At 41.2% G+C, this 27,772-nt stretch overlaps 2 protein-coding genes across 3 annotated transcripts; both read right to left on the minus strand.

The window, feature by feature from the left end:
• Window positions 1-496: 496 nt before the first annotated feature.
• Window positions 497-25,622, minus strand: pde11a (phosphodiesterase 11a). 2 transcript variants are annotated; one of them, XM_079563166.1, is made up of 20 exons: window positions 24,455-25,622; window positions 23,648-23,806; window positions 19,161-19,250; window positions 18,510-18,650; window positions 18,352-18,416; window positions 17,209-17,341; window positions 16,762-16,837; window positions 15,588-15,655; window positions 15,410-15,502; window positions 14,684-14,734; window positions 11,238-11,384; window positions 11,026-11,137; window positions 10,234-10,339; window positions 9,647-9,737; window positions 7,559-7,659; window positions 7,304-7,381; window positions 6,532-6,595; window positions 6,385-6,459; window positions 5,323-5,406; window positions 497-1,561 (listed from the first exon to the last, which is right to left on the minus strand). In XM_079563166.1, exons 1-20 carry the CDS (start codon window positions 25,244-25,246, stop codon window positions 1,328-1,330), a joined length of 2,760 nt encoding a protein of 919 aa, XP_079419292.1. In that variant the 5' UTR covers window positions 25,247-25,622; the 3' UTR covers window positions 497-1,327. The 2 variants fall into 2 exon arrangements, with proteins under 2 accessions (XP_079419292.1, XP_079419291.1); XM_079563165.1 differs by having other exon boundaries at window positions 17,209-17,344.
• An 837-nt stretch (window positions 25,623-26,459) lies between these two features.
• Window positions 26,460-27,750, minus strand: LOC306968042 (cytochrome c-b-like). Its single transcript, XM_079563283.1, has 3 exons — window positions 27,607-27,750; window positions 27,024-27,198; window positions 26,460-26,920 (listed from the first exon to the last, which is right to left on the minus strand). The coding sequence occupies exons 2-3, from the start codon at window positions 27,193-27,195 to the stop codon at window positions 26,775-26,777; spliced, it is 318 nt and encodes a 105-aa protein (XP_079419409.1). The 5' UTR covers window positions 27,196-27,198; window positions 27,607-27,750; the 3' UTR covers window positions 26,460-26,774.
• Window positions 27,751-27,772: the final 22 nt, after the last annotated feature.

Genomic DNA, 27,772 nt, shown 5'->3' on the forward strand with positions numbered 1-27,772 from the left:
GCACATTGCCGTTTCATGCCTTAGTTCCCTCAGTTGAGCCCGCAACAAAGAAATCCCGAGTCCAAAGAAGAGAATAAATACAAGTTGCACAAACTCTGCAAAAAATACAACGTGGCCACATAGGAAAAATATTATAAAAATAGAACAGCAATATTTATAGGTAACAAGATGCAATTGGGGTTTAAATCATGCATGTAGGGGCACTATAGGATTACTAAACGGAGTTCAAAATGTGAGGTATTTGTCGGCTCACGTGACTGCTACATCCTTGGTTGTTTGGGATCAGTACAGCACAAAAACATGCAATTCAAATGTGCGGTGGGAGTCAGTCAGATTTGAACTGAAGTGCTCACAATCACATCCATGCCACACAAAGTGCACAACTCCAGTTAACAAAGCTACAACACAAGGCATAATAAGGCATAACCTTTCAAAAAGACCATGTCAAAACTAAAGTGTGGGTTAAAATGCTGTACCAGATTAAATCAATAAAAATGTTGCTTATCCATGTTAAAATAGGGCTGTATTCCTAAAATAAAAGATCACAGATGTTAAAAGGCACGTTGAGTTTGACAGAGATGTGGCCCTGCCGGTATAAACTATGACTACTGTATAAATATAATGTTCAGAGCTAACATATGGTTGAGACAATTGGAGTCATTGGATTTATAAATTATGGCAGACATACATTTGGATTTTCATTCAGTCTAAATCTTGGTGAGGAGGCCATGCATTTTCCATTAGAATCTTAAGACAAGGCACAGGAGGGGAGGGAAAGGAGCACTCAATTTGCATTGCAAGCACTGCCACAGGTCCTGCTGCTCTGCACTCCATCCTTCACAATCAAATTACAATCTTGAGAAAACATATAAACTGCATTTATAAATAACATGTTCAGTAGCCTAAATATATGTACACACTGACAAAAAAATAACTATCAAGACACAATGTGTGAATCGGTGTGCTGACAGCAAAACAAACAGAGTAGAGGCAAAGAAGCCTGTCCAATCTTCTCCATGCCTTGTGCTGAATAAGTGTGTAATGCCCAGAGAAGGAGGTGATGTCTCACTATGGTCTTAAGAGTTAATCCAGACGTAGTGTCATCAGCTGATCTGAATCTGCTCTGACAAGCAGTGAGCAGCCTCCAGCTCAAAGACTCAAGGGGGCAGAAAATCTCAACATAGCTCCACACTCGAGTCAAAAGCTCATCTAGTAGCTAAAGCGTGAAGCAGAGCTCAAGAACCTCAGCATGAACTGCTCTGCTTTCATTGCAGGCTGCATTTAAGAGGAAAGAGGTTTAACCCAGCTGTGAGGCTTGCAGCCGGAGCTAACTACCAGGTTTAGAAGCTGTGTTCGCAGAAGCTCCGCTGCAGCATGGGCTGCTGCCCATTTTAGCAGCAGCGCCACCATTTGGTTCTGTGCTGTCAGCACCGCAGGGGCTGGCCGGGGCAGAGACACTGTGGCTGCGCTGTCTCCTCCTGTTTAGTTCATCCCATTTGGATCTGTTCGCCTGTATCATATCAACCATCGGCTGGAGTTTAGGATTCAACTTGACCAGAGTCTGGAGAGAACAAAAAAGAAAAAATGAAATAGTATAGGGCAGTTGTGTATAGCATAATCACCAGTACAGCATTCATCAAATGTACTATGGGCAAACATGAAACGCCTGTATGAGAGCCGCAGAGAGCTGTGTGTTGAGATTACAGCACGTGTGACTGAGATTAGTGGCCTCAGTTGTGTTTGCACTGAACTGTAGTCACTGAAGTACAACAAGCTGTCATCCAGCATTTAATAAATGACCTAAGAGAGCAAATCCAATAGACACAGAGGCAACACAGTCCCCTCGACTGTATTGCCTCTGTGTCTATTGGATTTCCCCACACTTCTGTGTAATTAGTTATTGTTTCATTAAGTCTACTTCATATAGAAATAGAATGGGAGCTCTGCTCCTCACAACACAAAACACTTTTATTTTGTTCCTTTGGTGTAGCAGAGTAGTTCACCAATCTTACAAATCTATTTCTACTTACAAATGACCAAACTGTCACTGTTTAACTGTTATATGATAGTATTCTAGCAGTTGGATGCACAGTATCAAAACCAGTCTTTCTAACCCTGACAACACATACTGCTAAAGGTCTGTCTTTGTTAAGTGGAATTGGAGAGATAAGTGGTGGGTAACTAAGTTTTGATGATTTGATGCGTAACAAGAATGTGTGTGTGTGTGTGTGTGTGTGTGTGTGTGTGTGTGTGTGCGTGCGTGTGTGTGTGTGTGTGTGTGTGTGTGTGCGTGCGTGCGTGCGTGCGTGCGTGCGTGCGTGCGTGCGTGCGTGCGTGCGTGCGTGCGTGCGAGAGAGAAATATTAAAATAACACTGATAAATGCGTTGAAATATTTCACCTTTTTAAAGAATTGGCAAAACAGGTAGGTTCAGCTGAACAGGGCATTACTTTTTTGACTGTAATGGGCACTTTTACAACCAGTTAATTAAGCACTATGATAATGGATAGTGTAGGTGGTTCGCTGTAACTTAGCGACACAATGTCACATCTTTATGAAAAGCGTGAGACTAAATAATTCATAATGCTGTATTTACTGGAATGTGAGTGCTAGTAATTAGTGAGGCACCTGCACGCAAAATTGATTTCCTTTTGCTGTGCATTGATTTAGAGTCAAGGGAACGCAGTGCATGCCTCAATATGCACTCCTTTCTGGACACTGTGTAATGGTTTTGTGGTGACACACCTATGCTGGGCTGTAATAAACATGGGAGATGCCAGGATTATGCGTAAACTAGTTTGTGGTCATGTTGAAGCCACATATGTCAAAATATTTGTATCAATATCAAGTCTCTTCTTCACCAACTCACCTTTTGAGGGGTTTTGTGTTAGTGACACATCCGGCACTGATATCAACCTCACTTTAATTACAGACAAGGCTAAATCAACATAAGAAAGCAACTGACAGCTTTCAAAGGTATATCCCCAAAATATAGAGTGCCTTTGCTCAGCTGAGCTAATTGGTTTTAATACATTGCATTATTCATTCACTCCGTGCTTGGTGGTGGTATGCTACATATATGTAGTAGCCACAGCTGCCTTGGGGAAAACTGGCCCCTCCAACATCCACCAACCATTCACACAGGGATAAGTAAGATTGTATCAATATTTGTACTCTTATCAATAACGGTACTGTCACTGATACTTTCAAAGGGAAAAATATGTATTCTTATTTGTCTACAGTTGCACCTCATTTATTTCCAAAATAAGTTCAGCATTAAATACAATGCATATGGGAGTGCACGCATGGGTGAGCTTAATTATTGATAATCCCAAAAAAAAAAATCAACTACAACCAGTGCATGTGAACAAAGGAAAAAATAGGGCGCTTTATGGACCTGCAGGCAGTAAAAAATGATGGAATAAGAGGTGCTCTTTGGTGAAGGGATTACAAGAAACATATTTTTTTACTGGTGTGATGGTTTGGGAACACCATTATCGCATCGCAAATGTTTATCCAAAAAAGCTCCCGGATCCTTCAATGCAAAAAAATTGAGATGAGGGATTTCTCGTTCCCCTAAACGAGGGATCAAATTCAGCACCGGCTACAATCTACTCAGCTACAATTGTAAAATACAAACATATTTAGTTTATTTAATTTGCTCAAAAACAAACTCTGAACAAAATATCATCCTTTGCCAATACTTCCTGGCCAATAAGTAATGTAATGTAAAGCTGTCTAATTTCCATTGGGTTTGTGGTTTAAACTAACTTTATTTATCACCATTACTCCTCTGGGGCAATTTATAGAGAACAGACGCTGCTTGAACCGGGACTCACAGACCCACGCTTATGTAACAGAGGGATTAATATTCCACAAAGTGTGGAAGCGCCACCAGGAGAAGGAGATCAGTGAGATCAAGCAGGAGATCTCTTACGCCTACAGACCAAAACCCCACCGCCTTAGAAGCTCCTCTGTTCTTCCCCCATTTTGCAAGTTTAATTGGCAGCAGGCATCGTGATAGTGAGCTCCATATCTGCAACATAAGCTGCTGCGTGAGTAGGTGAGGAAGTGAGCCCCCACGCTGACAACACACCTGCTCTTTTTTTATTTTTTTTATTTTAACAATTGAACAACAAGAAAACCAGATTAAACTAATTTTGACACAATTGCTAAAATTATTGACAGTGATTTCTTGTCTTTCCCTTATGAAACGTTGTGTGGTCAAAAGTAGAAACGGATGCAGCTCAGAGTCCTTGACTTCCTTTTGAAGCTCCTTTCATAAATTTACCTCCAACAATCTTAGCAGGGCACAGTAAGTCAGCTTTCTTCTTCCTCCCACACAGCCACTGTTGGGAGGGGCAGGTGAAGCTTTGACGTCATTCAGAAATGCTCACACAATACAACACTGGCAAGGACACAGTATAGATTTCCATTAATGCCTCCAAAAAGTAACCCTCAAATGCCTTCACAAAGACAAAGGTGTGATATCATCAGATGCACCACTGACAATCTGGATACAACAATAATAATAATAATAATAATAATAATAATAATAATAATAATAATAATAATAATAATAATAATAATAATAATAATAATAATAATAATAATAATAATGATAATAATGATAATAATGATCATATAATTTCCAACTAAATCTTGCAAACCGCCCATATCGTTAGCAAAATCCAATCAATTCTTTAATAACCTAACTTGATCCAAAAAAATATCAAATACCATAAGCATAAATGCAAAAAGTGACGAGCAACATCAGAGCAGTTATAAAATCAGCAATCAATCAAACACTGTTATAATTTCAGTCAAACAAAGTCTAACAAAAAAAAGCTCAAATATTCCTTTTCTATTCCTATTGTTTGGCCTTTACTTTTTGACGTTGTTTATGTTGTTACTAAGGGAGCAGGATGTAACTATGACACTGTTTCTACATGACTTAGTGCTGAGTGTTGGGGGTCCTCTCACATAACAACACCAGGCAGCCGCAAGTCAACTGTTGTTTTATGTTTTTGTGAAAGTCAAAATGTTTCACTGTCTGCGAAAAGATGGACCCGCACGCACAGCTGGCTTTGAGCAATGGAACAAAATGCACTTTTATTTTCTATTGCTATTCTCATAAGAACACGATGCAGCCTTGAAGTGGTTTCAAAGCTTTCAATAAAAGTCCTTTCTGAAAGGGAAAGTGAATAGTTGTGGGTGATGTTTGCCTGCTGGCGTCAGTTGGGTACAATAGCGGTAGCGGCTGAAGGACAGAAGTTGCTGATGTCAGAGGAAGAGGATGTGTGAGATGGAAGTGCGGTGGTACCTCGTAGAGCGGCGCACAAATTCCATCAATCCACTCCAGCTGCAGCCCCGGCAACTCGTCCTTCCTGTTTCGATCAAAGATGGCCTGCAATGAAAAACAGACAATAGTTTTTAGAAATCGGAAATAAATATTTGATTCTGCGTGCCAGCTTTCACAAACAAAGAGGACACACTCGGTCAACAGGCCTTGTAAATATTGAATCAATGCTGGCCAAAAGAGAAGTCATATTCAATGTGTGTTATGTTGCCCTGTTAATAGATAAAACTGTAACTGAGAAATCATGATTGAAAAAATACATATTGCAATCACAAATAATACATGATTACAAAAGACATATTTTCCCACTATGCAGCTCTAGTATTGCTGTAGCTTTTTCTACTACATGGCCTCATATTATGCACTGTGTCCCTTCTCAAAGTTGCTCTTTTCCCTCCATTTTATGACTTATTTCTCGTCACCCCAAACTTGAGAGGATCCTCTGAGGCTGTGCTTCAGAGATAGTTACTGGGCTTCCACTTGGAAGTTAATATTTAATGTCCAGCACCCACACATGGAGCACTGAAGGTTTGACACAATCGGCAAACCCGAGGCTACTGCACACCGTATTTCAGAGGGAAGGCAATGCGGTGCCTTTGATTAGTCAACGGCCGTTAAACATGTGCAAAAACCTCAGTGGTTTAAACTTTTAGAGCTGCGAATAAAGTCCACAATTTATAGCATCAAAACAATATCCAGTTTTAATTTCGTTTGTCCCAGAATCTGATGGTGGGATCTTCCGAAATTTCAAAACACTTCCCTGTTTTAAGTATTTGCTGCGCTTCAGAATTTTTCAAAGAATGATTTCCATAGTCTGCAGTTTGCTCTTGGCGGAGCAGCGATGCACTTAAGTGGTCTAGCTGACAGTTCACTTTTCTCACACTACACTCTCATGTTTCTTACGCTGAGAGTATGTTTAGAACTGCAGAGAAAAAATATCTTCATCAGCAGCACTGGTGCGAAGAGGTCACATAGGAGCGACATCCTGCACAAAAGCACAAAACGAGAGTTGGTGGAGTTACTCACTGAGGGAGTGAGTTTCAGCTCTGATCTCTCCCGGTCTCCCTGCTCAAAGAACTCACTGGTCACGAGCTCAGCCACCTGCAACACACAGCCGTCAGAACCACAGGCCTCATTCTGCCGTCGGCTGAGCGGGCAAAAGACAATTCTGACCTTTTTGGAAATATCCCATGGTTTGGTCACAGCACCAAGATCACACGCTGTCATCATCATGGATCTGAAACATATCCACAACTAGTTAACCACAGACATAGATACAATCATAAGGCCTTCTGCCACCTCAATTACTTCAGCATATAATTAAGTCAAGAAATATGTCTGTTACATGCAATTACAATGTTATGCTGTAAATAAGGTGTGCCAAAGTGACATGTGCCATGTTCTTTTGACAGTTTAAGAATAAACTGAGACGCTTTGAGAAGGGGGCGCTATTTGAAATCAGACATTATTTGATCAGCTGACATTTAAATCCAATGTTGACGGTAATTACAAGTAATCACGCAGTGCCGGACAAACTGAAATACATGCAAAACGTTGTGCACTGAATGCTATATTTGTTCTTAGGGGCGACAGTGGCACAGATGGTAGAGTAGGTCATCTCAAGATCGGAAGGTCAGGGGTTCGATTCCCACCTCCTAAAAGTGCACACTGTCGTTGTGTCCTTGGGCAAGACACTTCACCCACATTGCCCCCAGTGTCTGCGTACACTGGTGTATGAATGAGAGTATGAATGGGTGAGTGGATCCTTGCTGTAAAGCGCTTTGAGTGCCTAATGTAGGTGGAAAAGCGCTATATAAGTTGAGACCATTTACCATTCTTATCTCTGGCTTGCACATTTAATGTAAAACAATAAGGACTCTAATAAATGTGTGAAACTGCTTCAACAACAGTTCCTAAAATGTTTTCATGCACTGGTTGCCATTACCTGCACATGTCTCTGTGAGCCTTCACGTTCCAGTTGTACTCGCCTTTACTCACCAGCTCAAAGAAAGTATTCCGATTCCTGCGAACACATTAAGGCACAGGCGTAAATCCATCCAAATCCACAAGGGGGCATTGTCAGCTAAAAGAAGCCCCGTGCATAGAGGCAATATGCTGTGGTCTTCATAATACATGAAGCGGGCTCATGGCAGAGCTGTGACTATCAGGAGACGTAGCTGTGTGCCGTGCGGAGACCTACTCGAAGTAGAGCGTGAGATCCGTGGCCAGGATGGACTGTTTGAGCAGCTGCATGAGGTCGCTGTACTCAGTGGAGGACAGGTTGGAGAAGATGTTGTGACCCTGTGGAGACACATGAAAATATGAACATTTCTGCCCACAACAAAACAAAACACTGAAGCAGAAGAGGAACAGATGATGAAGAATAAATGAGAGGATACATTTGCAAGAGTGAGTTAAGAATAGCTGCAAATGAGGATGAAGAAAAACAAGATGGATACAGGCTGTACATGCTATTTGTTTTCACCTGCAGCAACCCTTGTGTGCAGGGTTAGGGTTATGTAGGCCTGTGTATGTTTGATATTCACTTCCAAGAAATGAATGATGAGATCCGATCAAGCAACAATAACAGACTTAAAAGCAATGATCTCAATAAAATCCCATCATACAACTACAGCTGGCCTCGACGTCTCGCAGCGTCATTTTAAGCGATACGTAAAGGTGTTGAATTCGGAATGAGGTCAAAGCAGCGAAACCGTTTCATTGGCGCGCGCACTGCAATGACATTAAATATGTATAGGAGACGCAACAAGCCCCGCCCTTCTCTCTTGTGGAGGCTCCGTCACGTGGCGTAACATACAGTATTATACATTTATCCGGCACTCGTCCTTCTCTAAAGGCCGTGGAGAAAGAGAGAGAGACAGATAACTAATGAAGTCTAATTTTTTTTTTAAAAAACAGCCACAAATTGACCACGGCTTCAGCCCTGCAGATGGAGCTCAGACTGTGGAGTGTCTCTTTCTGTCATCAGCTTATATGTGCTCCCATTAAATATTGAACCAGCTCCGATATAAAGGCCTTTTCCCCTTCACGACGGAGCAGGAAGTGCAGGGAAAGTGTGAACGACAGATGCGTTTTTTTTGGCGAGACAGTGGAGGGAGTGATGTTTTTTAAAAAGTTTTAATTAGTGGATTTGTCGAGTGATCGAATCGCGCGCGCGCCTCTCTCTCCTCCTCGCGCTCAAATTAGCCACGCTGTTAATTTATATGCTAATAGGACGCTGGTAGTTCGACTCCGCTCTCGACAGAAGCCAGTATGATATTCCCGGGCAAACATTTGTCAGCTCGCTGTGTTGTCAGCGCGGCGATAATGAAGCCGCTGGTACCTTACCCCCACTAAGCCTCTCCTCAGCTGCTCCCTCAAAATGTCTTTAATTACAGCCTCGTATGAACGCAGTCACCTGGTAAAATGTCTCTGTCAACCAATTACCACCAAATCTATGGGCTCCCTAATTACACTGATGTGAGGGCGGCCCGAGCCATTTGTTTACTCACTCAACGATGCACGCGCTAGTCTTTGGCCACACTGGTACTGATACTTTTTTTGTTTTTTGTTTTTTTTTTATTCCGACAGCACTCACAGAAAGTTTACATCAATCTACGTAGGGAATGTAACGTGTGCTTTTTTATTTATTTTTTATTTTTATGAAACAGCTGTTTAGCAATGAACTGTTATATAGGTTTAGTGTCAACTAGTATTAATTATATCAATCTGGGATCCCAAGGACAGGGGCTCTGGAGGCTTAAATAACAAACAATAAAAGCAGAAAAAAGCACTTAATGCAATATATGTCTTATTGTGACTTCAACATTTGTTAGTTTTCCTTCATATAATTCTCAACCATACTGAAGTCCATTAATCTCTTCACTCCCACCTGAACTGAGCACATTTTCTCCAGTGGCTTTAACCAAATCTAAAAGCTTCTTGAAAAAAGGATGAAAAAATCAAGGATGAAAATGTGACAAAAATGTGTGACAAAAACACAACATCAAAGTGATGAAAATGCATTAAAAAAGCAATGAAAAAAAGCAAAATTAAAACAAATTTTAGATTTGGGTAAAGCTGAACTGGAGAAAATACACTTGGTTACGGTTGGGGGTTAAGAGGTTAACTAATATCGGATTCAAAAATGTACCTCATATCAAGGTCCTGTTTGTGACATTTCAAATAATAAAATCCTCCCCAGCTTTGGTCACAGTATGTCAGCAGTGTCTGTGTAATTTGTAGCACATCGATAACTGCAATGCAGCACAGTGGGAACATGTTGCACCTCACTCTGCAGGATCATCACAGCATGGTTGAAATGGTGATGCTCCAGTGTCGCGGAGGTCCCATAAAGCAGCGCCAGAGCTGAGCCCGTCCTACACGCACACAAACAGCATTTAAACACAATGTCTTCATTGAGTCAAACATTTGAGGGATGTGGATTAAAATGTCTTGAAAAGAATGTGTGAAGAAAACTGCCGTCGAAGTCCTTTGGGTCACAGGCACTTTTTCTGAAGGAACATTTCATTCTACTGCTTTTTACTTACAGTAGATTAATTACGGGCCATAGTGTGATAAACACAGTTAAATACACACCAGTAGCCGGTTGAGATTTTATTGTTTCATGCTTGACTTGATGCTCAGTGAAGAGAACAATAGACTAGTGATCTCAAATGGCGATCTTTCGAGTGCTTGAGTCAGTGGTGTTTACTGTCTTTGGTAAACAAACACTTATATAAGCATTACACAACTTGCCACTTGACTCTTGCTGATCTGGGCTGGGCTCCTGCAGACTGCTTCAGGTGGGAAACATGCACTCAATAGAAGTGGAGGAGGAGAGGTCTTGTGTGTAGGGTAGGAGAGAGGGCTTACTTTGCCTGAAAAGCATTGTTGGTGCCACGGTGGTCCAAGTCATGGCACACACAGCCTACGATGAGGGCCAGGGTCTCCACCTCTGTGAGAGTTTCTTGAAAACCGGCTGTCTGCAGAGGATAGAAACAAAGTAAGAACAAAGCAATGCGAAGGCAGCATATTTGACTGTTTCTCCTGTGATTATGCGGTGAATAACTGTCCACTGAATAAAAATGGAAAAGAGTCGAACAGCAGCATCTTCCCCCCCCAAAAAAACAGTGTCTTCCTAAAATGCCAGTGGGACTGCAGTAAGGCAGTCACGCAGAGAGATTTATGGCTTGGATGACTGGGTTCTGGAGGCCATGTGCTGAGTGAGGGGATAGGAGCAACGATAGCACTGTCCTCAGCCCAATTATGAGAGCGCATGCAGAATAGTGGAGAGTAGGGCCTACAAATCACTGTGCACTATTTTCATGATTCTGGTTGATTCTGATATCGATCCAAGTAAAGGCAAGTAATGTGTTTGTGTTATAGAGGCTGTTGGGTGCGATCACTGTAAAGACCTGAGTAAGTGGTTTTGATGATACTGCAGAGCTGAAGTCACTGTCCTGTGATCACTATCAAGTTAACATCTGGCGTTTTCAGCAATGAGCTGGATTACACTGCTACAGTAGATTCAAGTTCATGATCCTATATGTGCGTGTGTTTTCACATTTATTTTTGTGAGATAATCGTCCCAATGAATATCAGTATTACGGTCAACATTTGAATTATGTTGATTCATTCACACAACAGTAATTATTGCCGGATGACTTGCCGTTAGCATAGCAAACATGCACTGACAGACGTTAAAGGCGTGTCTCCAGTTGTGATAGAGAACCATTCTGTAGTTTTTTCGGACTGTCAGCAGCCATCTGCACAGAGTCTGGAGGGGAGAGTACAGGGGTCAGCAGCCATCACAAGGAAAGAAGAAACAACTATAACAGGATTGAGCAGCGCAGTAACCACAAAGTCAAGAGTCTCACCTCATAGTCAATCTTAAACTTCTGCACCATTCCCAGTTCCATAAACATCCGCAGAGCAGCTGTGATCATGGCGTCCACGTCCAAAGAGAAATCGTCAAATGACAATTTATCAATGCCCAGCTCACAGACCAGAGGAATGTTGGCTGCCTAGAGTGTGCAGTGGGGAATGACCACAGTGAGGGAAAAATACTTAGAGAGGTCATCTGATGCAATAGTATTTCAGTATGATACAGATACAGAGAAATACTGAGAGATGCTAATGAAGACTCCCAGGACTCATGAGACTCAGATTAATGAGCTAGCGCTACAAACAACATTACATTTTTACTCTGAGAGCTCCCTGAACCTTGAACCGCACATGGTTATATCTTTCGATCTTGACTTAGTTGAACCTTTGGTCCAGATTTTGTGTTTCAACGTTTAGAGATGTATATTTAAACTTCTAATCCAAGTGTTTCAGAAGGCAGGAAGGGTCAAGTATGAACCAAGAAAAAAAATAATCAAAAAGCAATAAAGGCAAGGTATCAAGTTTCAAAATTGCAAATTCAATTATTCAAGAGAAGACAAGGCATTGCTGATGTGAAGTAGAGTTGCATTTCAACTGCAGTACAATTTCAGACTTTTTTTTTTTTTTTTTCATAAGATTTCTATATTTAAAAAATGTTAATATTTTGGGGCAATTGACCTCATGAGATGTAAAATGCCATTGCTGCCTCGCACACCTGATTCTATGAAATTTGCAAAATGTTTCACTCGCACAAAACCTGAGCAAGTCCCAGGCTCCATAAAATGGACCGTTTTTAACTCTTTATCACACTGCTAAATTAATCTCTCTTTTTTTTGTAAATTCTCAGCCCTGGGTCGCAACATGTCAGTGGGCTTTGTTTGCCGCTGCCATTTGCACCGTGGTGCAGTCCCAGTCAAGTGTGTGCAGCGAGACTCCATATGTAGAGCAGTTATGAAAGAGCAGAGCTGAGATCACACGCTCACTCTGAAAAGCGGGGTTCCATCTCCGCAATAATGGCCACAGGGGAAAATCCAACACATGAAAGTGCAAGAAAATAGGTCATATCTATATTTCACAAATGCCACACCAATTAAAAATGTAGATATTTTCCTTTTCTCATCATAATGAAAGATACACAGAGAGCTATTTGCTATTGATAATGCATTTACACATACAACATTATCTTCTGTGGCCACTGCAAATTAAAAAAACAAAACAGAAATTATACAAGAAAAGTACCTGCCAGTAACTCATCTTTCACTTAATTTGTCTGTTGTATGTTAGCTTGTTGTTATGTTTAATAGAAAATACAGAAATGTTTAACTTCATTGATGTGAATAGTTAATAAGAAAGGCTTACATACAAAATGCATTGCATGCACCTAAAGAAGATCAATGGCTTTGTTGAGGCTGCAAATGCATTGACCTAGTTTCATGTTTAGGTTTGAGGAGTAGAAGCATGCCATGGAATACATGGCACAGTTACATTTGACCAACACTATCATATCACATCATATATATATACTGTATATATATCCATGGCAAACAGGTTCTGGGTGACGGGCCAGACTAAAAGCAGTTCAGAAAACCCTTATTGACAGTGATAAATCAAGAAGAAATGCTTCGAGGATCTCCTTAATCCCATCATCATGTCTTCCAATGAGGCAGCAGAAACTGAGGACTCAGACATGGACTCGTCCGTCACCCAAGCTGAAGTCACAAGGTGGTGGGAAAGCTCCTTAGTGGCAGAACTCCCTGCCACCACTCCCTGTGATCTGTCCGGAGAACCTTAAAGGAATAGTTCACCGTTTTTCAATACTGAGATATGTTCTTACCTGATCTTAGACGAGTTGGTGCGTACCTGTCTGGTCTTTGTGCGTGCCCTCAGGTGAAGTTAGAAGTGAGGAAGCTCTTCCACGGGCACGCACATAGACCAGACAGGTACACATCAACTCGTCTAAGCTCAGGTAAGAACATATCTCAGTGTGGAAAAATGGTAAACTACTTTTAAGTCTCTGGATGTTTTGGGACTGTCTTGGCTGACATCGGTATTGGTAACATCGTGTGGGAGTCGGGGACAGTGCCTCTGGATTGGCAGACCTGGGTGGTGGTCCCTCTCTTTTTAAGAAGGGGAGTCGGAGGGTGTGCTCCAACTACAGAGGGATCACACTCCTCAGCCTTCACAATAAGGTCTACTCCAGGGTGCTGGAGAGGAGGATCCGACCGATAGTCAAACCTCAGATTCAGGAGGAACAGTGCAGTTTTCGTCCTGGTCGCGGCACACTGAACCAACTCTATACCCTCCATAATGCTTGAGGGTTCGTGGGAGTTTGCCCAACCAGTCCACATGTGCTTTGTGGATCTGGAGAAAGCGTTCGACCGTGTCCCTCGTGGTGCCCTGTGGGGGGTGCTCCGGGAGTATGGGGTCCAGGACCCTCTGATAAGGGCTGTCCGTTGCCTGTATGACCGCAGCAGGAGCTTAGCTCACATTGCTGGCAGTAAGTCAGACCTGTTCCCAGTGCATGATGGTCTCCACCAGGGCTGTCCTTTGTCACCGGTTCTGTTCATCACTTTTATGTACAGCATTCTAGCCAGGGGCCGGAGGGTGTCCAGTTTGGGAACCTCAGGATCGCATCTCTGCTGTTTGCAGATGATCAACTCAGGACCTTCAGCGTGCACTGGGGCGCTTTGCAGCCAAGTGTGAAGAGTCTGAGATGAAAATCAGCACCTCCAAATCTGAGGCCATGGGTCTTCATCGGAAAAATGTGGCTTGCCCTCTCCAGGTCGGTGGAGAGTCCTTGCCTCAAATGGAGGACTTCATGGATGGATGGACGGATGTGTTCTTAAAGACTTACTGCTTACTATGCTACAAAAGTAATAATGTGGATATTGATAAATGTACGTTGCATTCAGAGCTGAAGACTGTGTGAAATGGTTTAAGTCAGCAAAAATTGCATATTAAAAAATGTAAACCAGGGGTAACCTATGTGATTGATGACAGAACAAAATTTTCTCGTCAAAGGATTAGGAGTTGAACTTCCTCGTGTTGATCCAAGCCCTACCTCAGTTCTGTGCATCTAACAGGTGGGTCTGAGAGCTTGTCCCCGACATAATTTCCTAAAGAACTGGCAATAATTTAGTATTTTTGGAGTACTTTGTAAATGTTTGATCTGGGGGGATGAGGGGAGTGCAGAGAATACACGCTTTTGGTGCTGACTTTGCCGACCTCTGGTTGAAACTGACAACAGAAAATAGAAAAATACAAACCATTCTGGTCTCTGTTTCTTTTATACTCATGAACAAATCACGTGTGATGCCCTTAATACGTAAATACAACGATGCAATTAATTAAACTAGAAAAATTAAACTTTAAAAACTTAAAACTCTTTTTCTTACCCCTTTCAAGCATTATTGTTTAGATAAACCAACGTGGTTGTTACCTTAAATTTGTCAACTTCGGTCTTGGAACAAGTGGCATGGTAAGACAGCACCTGAGAAACAAAGACACTTAGAGTTAACCTTAAATAGCAGGAGTGCAGAAAGGTTTGTCACAGTTCTGACGGGGACGCCACAGGCAACACCAAATCTACTCCAAAACGCTACAGGAGCTGGAAAGTCAAACTTGCTTCCATCGTCTCAGTGCCTTTATCACCTGAGAGCATCCCCCACACAGACCTGCAGTCACGTATTGGATCATAAACGCTCTTGTTTATTCAGCCAGCAGCAATGCATCTACACAGTGTTTTAGTTGGTGCCTCAATTTTAAACGCTCTCCATTGTCATCTGCGCTGACAAGTGTTGAATGGCTATGCATGCTGGAAGAAGAGGGATTGCTTTTCACTGCCTTCATTAATTTGTAATAAAAACCTTTGTGACTATCCACAAAGAGGCATCAGCACTTTTATCATCGCTACATTCATGTGGAAATATGACACTCCAAAGACCTCCAAACAAAAAAGTCAATGTTCAATGGTTGGTGACTAACAGCTGCAACAATGAATTTCAAAAAGATGGTTAGATTTTTAGGAAGAAATGTACACAACTTTGCACCACAATAATTAATTCCCCACATTTTTACTAACTAAACTTTAACTCTGGAGGGTCACAAGGATTTCTTTCCCACAACAAACTACCTGTCAGATAACGTGAACATGATGTGTTCTTACATCCAAAGCCACCGACTGCTTGGCCCAGGACTTCTTCACCTGGTCATACATGATGGTGTTGTTGATTCCCAGTCCGCAAAAGATTACAAAGGCCTGTGAAAACGCAAAAACCAAATGACCGAACTTAAAGAAAGTCTAAGGGTGTTTTACTTTCATGCACAACATAACAATACACAACCTCAAAGAGACGTTGGTCTGCATCATCAAAGGGTGTCCCATCCAGCCTGTTCAGCACTTGAGCAACACCTGTTTCATGATAAAAGTCAGCGTTAAGGACAAAACTAGTTAGGTAGAAAATGTGTGTAAAGATCTCAAGGCTTTCGTTATATAACATGACAGTTGGTGGACAGTGCTGTTGAAGTTTCAGCGCAGAACTGAAGCTAATGTTTGTCCTTAAGTGTCAAACCTTATCTCCTTTAGTTAGCCAAATTAGACGAAGATAAATCAAGGCCAATGGGCGAATTATTGCTAAAATTGGCTAGATACGTAGATATCTGCAGATTGGACAAAAGTAGGATGAAGGCTATCAGCACAAATCCACTTACTGCAGCTCACTTAGTTCGCACACAATGAGGGTTAAACCAAAGTCGGACCCACAGACCACAAATAAAAGCCTTTTTACTTTAAGGCATAACACGACCATTTTCATGACAATAAAGATATTTTTCACTGACAGGTTTCAATGCATTGCCCATGGCCTTGGTGGCGTTGCAAGGATGTTCATTCAACTGCGAGTATCCTTGATGGGAGAATTTCATCTCCTGTTGCTTTGTTTGTATAATGCTTTTTCACTTCAGGTCCTCAGGTGCCACCCACACACAGATCTCTCCCCCTCTCGCTTTCTGTTCCTCGTGCCCCTCCTATCCTCCATAAATTCACTTACACCTACGCAAAAAGGACCTAGGACACGATAAATGAACACACCACGTGTACCCCTCTCCTCCTCCAACACTGGACCATCAAGCGGCCGCCATTGGTTCCTCTCCCCCTTCAATATCCAGCACCAAACCCAGGCAAGAAATCAATGATTTATCAGTGTGTCAGTGCGTTTGCCCAGGGCTGAATTACAAATACAAAGCACACATCCAGGAAAAAAAGGAACTCCACTTACAAGTGTGGAGTGAAGTGTGGCGCTACTGTGTACACAAATGTTACTTATGTTTACACTACAGTGCACACGTTTTACTGTGGACTCCAAACTTCCTATCAGTGCCACAACAGTAAGAAACCCTCCACAAATCATATTTGAGCAGTACATCAAATACTGCTGATAGGAACGGTTCATTTCTGAAAAGCTTGCCGAGTGATGTTTTATGATCATTATGAGTAGTTTGCTGGAATAATTTTCTTACCAATAATTTGGTGATTACTGTTCCATATAGGAACACAAAGCACAGAGCGGATGTGAAAGTCTGAAAACTGGTCGGCCTAAAAAGCAAAAAAACAAAACATTTTAATAGAAAGAAAACATGTATTATTATTGCATACAATAAAGGTCTATGGAGGATTCACATAAAGTGACAACAGCAGCAAACTATGTCAAGTACAGTAATCCTGTCTCTAAATGTGAAACAATGCGATTATTAATCTTGACAATCATTTTGAATGACAGAGTTTGTCATTATTGTCACAAGTTAACTGAGAGAATGTGACGAGAGATGTCACGTCAATGAAAAATGGAAATATCATAAATGACTTTCTCCCCTCACTGGACTTTGCACATACTGCATGTTTACTAAAGCTCAGTCATATTTACAGAAATCCCCATGATGTCATGCGGACAGTCCTTAAGTGGTTACCTCAGCATCAAAGCGTGGATCCTGATAGGCATCACTGATGTTTACAGGCAGTCCTGTGGAGGCTACCAGCTCTGCAATACTGTTGTTAATGAGCCAGTCTGAGTAAGACGATTTCTCCATGCTGTCTTTGAAACTGCTGCTGAAAAACAATATATGATCACAAACTGATGTGTGTTTGAGGAATGATTTTGTCAAGTGCCACAGTCTTTACTTTAACTTGTGTTTTAATGAATGAACCACATATTGGTATGCTTCTCCTGCACTCCATGAACTAGTAGTGAACAGCTAATTGTGTGATTGTCTTCTTCATTGTCAAACACCGACACACTGTGCACACACCTGCATGGTTGCAGCTTCCCATTCACATATATGGCTTAAGCTTGGCACTGACTTTACTCTTGACAATGTAGGTATGTGAATGTTCAAAATGTTGCTTTGTCCTTTAAGATTAGACCAGAAAAATGATGTTATTAAATGTTGCTTGTAAAGCAGTATGTGAAAAGTGTAGGTGTGGCCATATATTGAACTGGTCGAGCAGAGATCTTGCCTGATCTCTGCTCTCCTTCTGTCTCCTGTCGGTCATTTAGCTTCTGTACATCTACACTAGCTCAACATTATCCTTCCCATGGGGACAGCCAGGGATTGTGAGACACATTAGAAACCCTACAGTTCGCTCGCCTTTTGACACCCAATTTATTCACATAATGACACACATAGATCTCCAACAGCAGCACTTGTTATTCAGATATGAGCGTGTGGAACTTTTGGTGTCATACAACAAATGCAATGATTATGAATGAATGCAACTGCAAACATTTCGTGCTACTGTTGTCCTGGCAGAAGCTGTACAATACGATATAATAGGGTATTTGTGGCCTTGGCATTCTTCATATTCAGTCCTCCTTCACTCAGCTGTCCCTTGCAGGGGAACGAAACAGCTATACTCAATTAACCAAGGTTGCTCCAGTGCACAAACCTATTCACAATCAGCGCATTTCTCACACAGCTCAGCAGAATCTTCAGGTTCCTTACTGACACAAAACTCTGTGCTTTTAGTGGTGTTGACAAAGGCAAAGCTTTGGTAATTGCTGTTAATAACTAGCTTGTTGTGTGTGGCATGAGTTTCCTAATTGTATATAGTACCTGCTTTCGGTGTCAGCACTGCACTTTGGTGACAGTAGCTCAAATGACTTGGTAAACTTGACAACCTGAAAGATTACAATGCACAAATGAAAGACATGCACAAATGAAGACATCTACAGAAGCATACGCAGCAGGACAGCAGAGAGAGAAAAACATACCGGTGATTCAATGTCCTCCAGTAGCTGCACTGAGCAGCGCTCGCACTTCAGCAATGTCTGAGCTCGGTGCATGATCTTCCTGACAATCTTCTCCAGGTCAGTCTGCTCCTCAAAAAGGTCATTGACTACTTCTAACAGCGCCTGCACACCAGCACAAACAAGGGCAGATGATACTGGCCTCAGACTGAACGACTTCATAGAATATCTGCCATAGAGAAGGCACTATTAGCATTAACACCAGGCCATGAAGCAAAAGGTCAATGCAAATTGCTTACCCTCACAAAGATCTTTAATCTAAAGCAGCGTCAATCCAATTTCAAGCAAAAACAATAATATGACATAACAGGCGCCTCTGTTCACTGATCTGCAATCTCATTATCTTTGCTTCATCGCAAATCAATGTATGACATAAATTAGTGGTGTTTTGAACATTCCTCCATTCAATCACAGCCCAAGACTACACCATATCAACACAGGCCCATCCCCCTCCACAGATGTAGAGAAAACGTCCACGCTGCCGAGGCCGCATGCAGCTCTGCAGTGGCAGCAAGTGGGCTGGGATCAATAAGCAGCCACAATGTCAGCATTGTGGACAGGATCGTGGATAGGGGTGAGGAGAGGTGTTTTCGTGGATGGCCCCGGAATCCTTACCCGACTCCTGTCGTATTCCTTTCTGGATGCAGCAAAGAGTTGAGCATTGGAGATCGCGATTCCACAGAAGGGGAGGTACATCTGCAGCACCTGCAAAATATCAGATATTTGAAATGATCAATTTGCATTCATGTTTCTGCAGGCTCTCAGTCATCCAGGAACTATGGCTTGTCTTCTGTGTCTTTTGTGTGTGTCTCTGTGACGGCTGTGAAAACAAATTTCCCCCTGTGGGACAATAAAGGTCTATCTATCTATCTATCTATCTATTCATCACAGTGAAGCTTTTCAATTGTCCACTGAGTTGATCATCTCAATCATCTCACTTCAGTCTTTAAAGCTTTAGTGTAATTTGCACTCATGACTGACCTGACCAAAGACAGAGGTGATGATTCAGAGTAACAGAATATCTACTTTAGCTCAGCTTGACTCAAAGCCCTAAAAAACAAAAAGGCAAATTCATTAGCATCATTACTGCTGTGTGCAAAATACATCATTTTCGACTGACATATTTCCATTTCGCTATTCTGACTCACAGCGCCGGGGGCTGAACATGTAAATTCTGTATTTTGCTGATATTTTCCCATAAATAATACAATCTCTTGATATAGTGTGTTCACGTAGAAAGGAAAATCTAATCAACATCCCATTTGGATGTTGAAGATGTTATTTTTCATATCATAAGAAACACAGTGCACTACAACAAACAAACATTGTATTGGCGGCATTTCATTCTTAAAGAATAACCTTGTACTGAAGTCCCATGACATTTATTCCAATAGATTTTAGGGTGAACACTTCCTCATCCAAGCCCTTAGCCCACAGAAACAATCTTTAGCATCTAGCTGCTGTGTAAGCAACACAAAGGGTACAACAGGCCTAATATTTACAAGCTTCAGTCCAACCTGAGGCTGCGCGTGACACAACACTGTGTGAATAGGAAGTTAGTCAGCTGCAGCTGCTGATAGAGGCATCGCTCTTTCAACTCGAAGACAATTCCCTTTCCCTTTAGCCTTGGATGAACATAATGAGCACAAAAGCAGGCACTGTAAGGCAGAAGGTGCAAATCTGTAAAATGTAATTATCCACAGGTAATAAGTGGCTGATGAGGATTCTAAAATGTGGATGAATATTTCAGTATGACAGTCTAAAGAGCTAACTTCTGCTCTTAAACAATGAATCATATAATCACACGAACACTAATTACGAGGCTAATAATTGTAGACCTCGGATGAGCTACAACTCCAGTCCTTGCACAATGCACAGATATGGATTTAATTCTCTGTGTGTTCTTAAATTAAAATGAAAGTGAAAGTTAGTTTCAACACTACATGTAACTTGCATATGCTCCGACTTAGGACCTATATATTATGGTTATTTCAAAGAACAATTATTGACGGTAACTTTGAAGTCAGTTATAGTATGTGCATTTATCAAAGCTCAAGTGAACGTAATTGCTTTATGTTTTCAATGATTTTACATGATCTGGAGCATTATATTCGGTGAATGAAGCAATAAGCTCACAGTGCCACTTCAGCTGGCCAAAGGAATTCTCCAGCGATGCTTTTCCTGAAAAGGCAGTGGACATCAATACCCCCAGCAGGAGCACATTCATTAACAAGCAGGACTTTGGGGATCTGGCTATGGATCTGCTGTGGAACTAACACAGGCGAAGCCCAGGAAAAAAAAAAAAGCTGCTCTCTAATTACATTCTGTCAACCAGGCCATTACACAAGGTTGCAATACAAACACCATGCTTTGCCTTTGGACCGAGTCGTAAAGAGCGCAGTAATAATAAAGCTAAGTGCCTGGGGTTAGAGACAGCCAGCCACTTCCTTTCTCACTTGTAAAATTGGAAAACCCAGTTCCAAATGCGTGACCTTTTGTGGCTAAATCTACCCTCCTTTTTTTTATGCATTCATCTTCCCAGAAAAAGATCTAGAGGATGGCCCTATTTTATTAAGGAATTGAAAATCACACAAAGGCAACTTTTGACTCTCCATATTCCTTCTTACTTTGACAAGCTCTTGCATAATGCTTGTTTAATCAGTGCATGGGAGGAGGCCAAGAGAATCAACTTAAAAACAACTAGAGCGTGAGAAAATGTTGTGATTTACTTTCTTTCTTTCTTTTTTTTAAACTTTCATTTAAGAAGGGATGTCCCACTGATTTCAGAATCTCTTTTTCAGAGGATTCCTTGCTCCGGAGGGGAACCTATTGTGCATATTGTTAGCGGTGGGGGAACATGCAAAATCGCTTTTACACATCAGAGAAACCAAATCTCCATGACTTGCGAGGCACTTTCAAAAGCATGATGGTTTTTAGTAAGACTGTATGTGTTCATTACTGTATCTCGCTTTGCAGCTGAACTGAGAATAAAAAAATGTCTACCAGGTTAAGATGAGCCAGAGAACATAAGTATAAATCCTTCCGAGAGTGCACATGAGAGGGACAGGAAAAAGACTTCGGAACGCTGTGTTTGGGCAGTGGAAGGTGTAGTAGCATCGCAAAACAAATGAATAGGAAACACTCCTGGGATAAAGAAAGTCTGTCCAGCAACTGCATGACTTAAAGCTGCACATGTGTTGCCATGTCACAAGAGCAAACACACCGTTGTAAACCATAAACAAAACGCCAGTGACACCAAACGCATCAGCCAAACACAGACATTTCTATTTTTGCAGTGGGTTATCCAAAAAAAAGCATTTGGGAAAAGGACCTAATGTACTTAAACCTCATGTTTAGCACCCTGAGGGAAAAGCAAAGCAGCAACATCTCCATGGAGACGAGCCGGTGACTCCCCGCTCCCAGTAAAGTTACGAGTCAGGTCTGAGGAGAGGGGTGCTTGTTGTTTAAGGCATTTTTCACCAATAAAACGCACATAATGAAGTAGCACTTTGGTTTTGATCATTTAATTCCATTTTTTGTTTGGGTTGACTTGTCTGTTGATGTCTTAGTTTGAAAAGTTAACAAAACCAACCAAACTAACGACAATGCCATTATTGAAAAAGACATGTGTATGTTGAAGCCCCTTGATAGAATTGACTTTACGAGCACATTGACAGATTGAACTTCAGGCTAAAGAATGTACAGGACATTATCAAAACACAACACGAGAGAAAGCGAAGTCAACATATTGCTGCAGTCTGCATGATGTGGCGAGTTTGTACACTTAAATAAAGTCAATAGCTATATTTCGCCACAGAAAATAATGAGACAATGCAATTATACATGGGTTGCACCGTTATAATCTTCCCCAAGGACTGCAATCCTGCAGGATAACAACATAACATAATGAAAGCAGTGTGGGCTTAAAGCCCGCACCATAATGTGTTTACGATCCTATAAGGTTTCAGTATGGATGGGCAGCCTCAGTTCTTTATTAAACGTACACTATTATCTCTGGCTAATAACATTTACTATTGCAATAAGCTTTATTGGGTTGAAAAGTGTGAAGCATTTTCTTATGAGAAGGACTTGAGTGAAAGCAGAGCTGCAGCTGCTGTGCAGGAGCTTAGTGTGTTCTCTGATGCTAACATTGCATTTCATGACTAATTCAGCTGCAGCCATCCCAAGCATTAGTGTGACGATAATGCAATGTGAAGTGCACTGAAAATGTGCACAAACAACTGAAATCATCATCTGAATTTTACAAACAATGGATAAAACAAGCAACGATTTGGGAATTATAATATTTAGATTAGTTGATCATGCCAGTTTTACATTGTTTAGATGTTGGGTCTTATAGCATTTATGCCATTACATTAAAAAACGGTTCTATTTCAGAGAATGTGAAGCACAGAACATGCATTCTAGAAATCACTGTTTTCTTAAAGAGCAAAACATTATCAGATGATTCAAGGCAAAACCATTATACTAATATTGTACTAATTGTACTAGATAGTACTGATATAATTAGTTTAAAAAATGGTTCAATCATTTTCTTAACTTAACTTAACTGAAAAAACTGAAACGCTAGATAGCCATGTTTTATTCTATATAATAATGTGCCGGTAATCATACTGTATTTGGAATCAATTGTCCAACAAAAGCCCCCAGCCAATATGTTTGAAGGAACACATATCTACCCACTCCAAAACACAAATAGCAACAATTTTGTTAAATTCACACAAACACCTCACAGATTTGACAAAATGCAATGTGCCAGAAAACAAAACTCAAAACTGCTTTTGAGCAGTTGAAACAGAGAGAATATTAACTTGAATTATCTGGAGGTAAAAATATTCATAGCCAAACACAAGATATATATAATAAATATGCTTTGGGGGAGGGAAATGACATGCTGATTTTGTGGATGTCGTTTTGTTTTTTAATAAAATACAAAATAGGAGTGTGACAGGCCAAATGAGTAAATATCAAAGAAACAGTGCATTATACAGTATGTACAGTATCTGTAACCTCTGCTGACAGCAACATTATAAACTTTCTTTCCTTCAAAAGTCAATCTTTAAAATCTAGAAAGAAATTACCTTTTCGTCATCTTCAGAGAAGAGTTCTCCACTTGAGGACTTGTTGATGGCCTGAGCCACTCCAATAATCTCCCCATCACTGTTGCGGATGGGCATGCACAAAAGTGACTTGGTTTTGTAGCCTGTCAGCTTGTCAATTTCATCACTGAATCGGCGGTCCTACAAACCCGCAATAGATGAGACAAAGTGTTAGCCTTCACACCGTTTTCAATTATTACTTGCAAAATCTTGACTCAAACATTGTTCTATACTGAGCTTGCTTATAAACGTAAAAGCTTGTGGTATGCACATGGAAATACATTTGGAAAGGGATAATAATGGAGGTGTGAATGTACTGTATTGACGAGAAACATACTCATTACTATGTTTTAAGATCAGGACCTCTGGAGAACTTATGTTTGTGAAAGGGCCCAAACCCTGACCCAGATCTGCCACAAAGAATGGGCAACATTTCCTACAGATGGTTAATTAACCTTGTGCTATCCCAAGGGTGTGTGTGTCCAAGTAAACTGCTTCTAGCCTGTAGCTATCTCTGGTCTGTGCAACACATTTGTTGTGTAATGTCCCTGCCAAATAAATTAAATTAATGACTGGGCAATATGAGCTGGATAAAAAAAAGAAGTAAGCTATAGTTTTGCAGAAGCACTGTGAATTGAAAGCTGTTGGGCCAAGCAGAGTGTTTTCATACACATTTTCCATTAATGAACCATTAACTGTGACTAAAAAGTGCTACTTTGATCCTCCTATCTGCCTCTCTCCCTGTGACTCATGCCAAATGCACGCACGCTTGCACAGTGAAGTAGGCACCTGATAAGCGTCAGGAATGTTCACCGTCTCTCCGTGTTCGGCCACATAGCCAATGATGCCTTTTCCCCAGGGCACTTGAACTTCGTCAGAATTCATTGAGGGTAAAACAGTGGTACCCACGTGCACATCGAAGAATTTAGACACTAAAGTCTTTTTGTTACCTGTGCCCTCCACTAAAAACAGAGAGCACCGGTCTGCGTCCACCATAATGCACACAAATACGAGGATTTTATAACTCAGACTTGTTAAATCCAGATCGTTGGAAATGTCTTTGACTAGTTCTAGGAAAAACTCTCTTTCGTTGTGTTCTTTGAGATAATATTTAAAATCCACGGCAGTGGACGGGTACTGGGGGATGTTCACTCTGGACTCCAGCAGAGCGCTCAGGATGTGCGCAGTGGTCGGGGGCAGAGAGCTGGCTTTTCTCAGCAGCGCTCTCCTCCTCATGCTCGTCAGTGGCTCCTGTGCCCTAGAACTGACATATTCATCGTACGTTCTGTTGACATTTATCGCCTTTGATCTGGCAAAAGTTTTGCGGAGCTCCTTCTGCGAGGCTCTTCTTTGCAGCCCGTCACATTGACTTGCCCAGCTGTCCTTACACACGCTGCTCTTCTCCTCCCTGGGCTCGCTCGGAGCTGCTGTCGCTGGGGTAGCTTTTCTCGCACGGTGATTCTTGAGCCATTTCTCCACCATACTGTGTTTCCCCTTTCGGTTCAAATAGTCTTCGAACAACTCGGGATGTGAGTCCAGAAAAGTTTCCACGTCGGAGAAGAGCATTTTTGACACTGCCATGGCTCTTCCTTAGGGTCCTCCTTAATTAAACAAATCCATGAAATTAAATGATGAAATATCATCTATTTTCCATGAACTGGTGCGTAAATAATACTCAACTTTAAAAAATAAAAAATAAAAAAAACTTTCCGGCTGCGTTGTGTCAGGGATCCCTCTGATGCTCTTCATACGTTTCCGATTTCCACTCAGGAGCGCGAAGGCTCCCACTGCGCGCCCGCACTTCCATCCGGCTTTGCACACTACATCATTGGATAAAAGAATTGTGGCATGAAGAACACGGCTAATGGAAGCATCGTGGCAGCGTTTTAAACTCTATCTGACCATCACATGCGTTAGGAACCATAGAGGCACTTGCAATCACCACCACAGAGTAGACTTCTTGTGCGCAATGACGCTGGTTGTGGTTGGCTTGGTCCCGCTGACGCTCGCATCGTTACGCACAGGATCTCGGTTGTTTTAAAAGTCTTGCCAAACAGATTTATAAATAAATGTGTAGATTACTGTTGCACATAGATACTGATTGTCTTTACAGCTTAAACTAACACGCAAGTTTCAGATAAAAGCATAAAGCCTCTGTAAATAGTATTTTAAATAATGTGCCCACTCTGATGATAAATAAACTGGACCATGATCCAATTTCTGAGGCGTGCTTGAAAAATCTCAATGATTTGATTAAAAGACCGGTATATGTGCATTCACTTTAACTGCAGATGATGGAGAGGACATGAGAATGGGAATTCCTTCATTGAAAGGTTAGCGTGATGCAGTGTCCTCCCTCAAACACAAGAGGGCGCAACAGGCCATAGTTTTGAAAAGACCCGCCATGCCTGAGAGTTAGATGTCCAATTTAAATACAAATGAAAAACACTTGGATTTTGAAGGGGGAAAGGGGATATAGTGAAAAGCTAAACAAAAGATGTATGTCTTGATCGTAGCGCATGTTTTTGTTGTACTTAGATTGCAAATGTCAAATTATGTGGGGAAACAATGAGACTGGATTTGTGGTGATCAACAAGAATTATTCCAAAGTCATGAGGCATAATTTAAACATCCTTACGCTCAAAAGGTAGTGATTAAATAGGAGTGTGTATGCTTGCGTTTTAGTTGTGTCAGGGATAAATAAACTTATTAAAAAAATAAATAAAAAGCAGAAGCCATGCTCATTTTAGTCTAACATTTAATTAAATTCAATATACTTGTTAAAATAGCCAGCTATGAACCATTTGAAATATGATATATAACCGAACATGAAATCAATACTGGACTAACCCCCATGCTTCTAAAACATAATTCTCAGCTCTTCAAAACATTATCACAGATAACACTTCCTGACACTCCCATTCCTCCTCTTTTCCAAAATTGAAGACATAACCAAGGCATTGTGATACAGTACTTTTAAGTTAACATTTAATAATTTATTTAGAAACAAAAGGACAGAAGAAAAATATGTACTGTAGAGCTGAGATCCACTGTAGTTGTCATATTTGCAAAAATGATGATAAAAAGTTACAGAGAAAACATGAGTTTTTTAGGAGGTCGCCGATTTCAGATATGCTATGAGATCAACGCGCTCATTCTTCTTTTTGATGCCAGCAAAGATCATCTTTGTTCCAGGAATGTATTTCTTTGGATTCTCCAGGTAGATATTAAGGGTATCCTCATCCCAAGTGATACCTGGAAGAATACAGATGAAAAATAGATTAAAAAGAATAATGTGAAGACGAGAATACACTGAGGAAAATCAAGAATTAACCTAGACAGTAGAATCTGCCCTTACCTTTGCTTTTGTTAGCGTCTGTGTAAGAGTATCCCTCTGCCTGGCCTGTTTTACGTCCGAACAACCCCCAAAGGTTCGGTCCGACCTTATGCTTTCCACTCTCTTCAACAGTGTGACACTGGGCACACTTTTGGACGAAGGCTTTCTTTCCTTTGTTGACGTCCGCAGGCATTTTCTACGCATCAATATTTCAAAAACATAATGAGATGATATCAAGTGAAATCAATGCAGCTCCTGGTAGAAGGATACATAACGAGGATACATAACGAGGATACATAAGGAGCTAAGCTAATGCTAGCATAAGTCCTTCCCTGACTTATTATTCAGCTGTGGTCAAAAACACATCAAAAGTGAACCGCTGCAGTAAAAGCAGTATACATATAAATGATTACCAGGTCAAAGTTGTGAACATAACTGAGAAGTTAACTCCTTGATGAACATCTTACAAAGTAGAGGTCATTCATAGCCTACAATGTTACGCCTTGAGATTTGAGGCAAAAAAGTTGATATTGTTTCGGCAAAAACAGGGAATTTGTTTGAAGATATGATTAAGAATAAAAATAACATCTGAATATGGACTTACCGGTTAAATGTCCACAGATTAAGTCTAAAGACTTCTCGTGCCGGTAGAACAGTGAAGCAGGAGCGACTCACAACGTGGTGTCTTTCCGTTAAGTTACGTCAGCTAATACGTCACTACGTCAGCTGACTCTTTCATCACGTTGTTACAACACTCCAGTCCAAAGTTT

Source organism: Gobius niger, assembly GCF_951799975.1.
Source record: "Gobius niger genome assembly, chromosome: 9".
NCBI classification, from domain to species: domain Eukaryota; kingdom Metazoa; phylum Chordata; class Actinopteri; order Gobiiformes; family Gobiidae; genus Gobius; species Gobius niger.

What these genes read in the sequence shown, in the direction of transcription:
- pde11a (XM_079563165.1), bottom strand. Translation starts at nt 25,246, where the DNA reads ATGGCAGTGTCAAAAATGCTCTTCTCCGACGTGGAAACTTTTCTGGAC. An exon ending in TGGAGGACATTGAATCACCG is followed by an intron (nt 18,417 to 18,509) that starts GTATGTTTTTCT and finishes GTAATCTTTCAG; the next exon opens with GTTGTCAAGTTTACCAAGTC. An exon ending in TGATGATCCTGCAGAGTGAG is followed by an intron (nt 7,660 to 9,646) that starts GTGCAACATGTT and finishes GTGTCTCCACAG; the next exon opens with GGTCACAACATCTTCTCCAA.
- LOC306968042 (XM_079563283.1), bottom strand. Translation starts at nt 27,195, where the DNA reads ATGCCTGCGGACGTCAACAAAGGAAAGAAAGCCTTCGTCCAAAAGTGT. An exon ending in AGACGCTAACAAAAGCAAAG is followed by an intron (nt 26,921 to 27,023) that starts GTAAGGGCAGAT and finishes GTATTCTTCCAG; the next exon opens with GTATCACTTGGGATGAGGAT.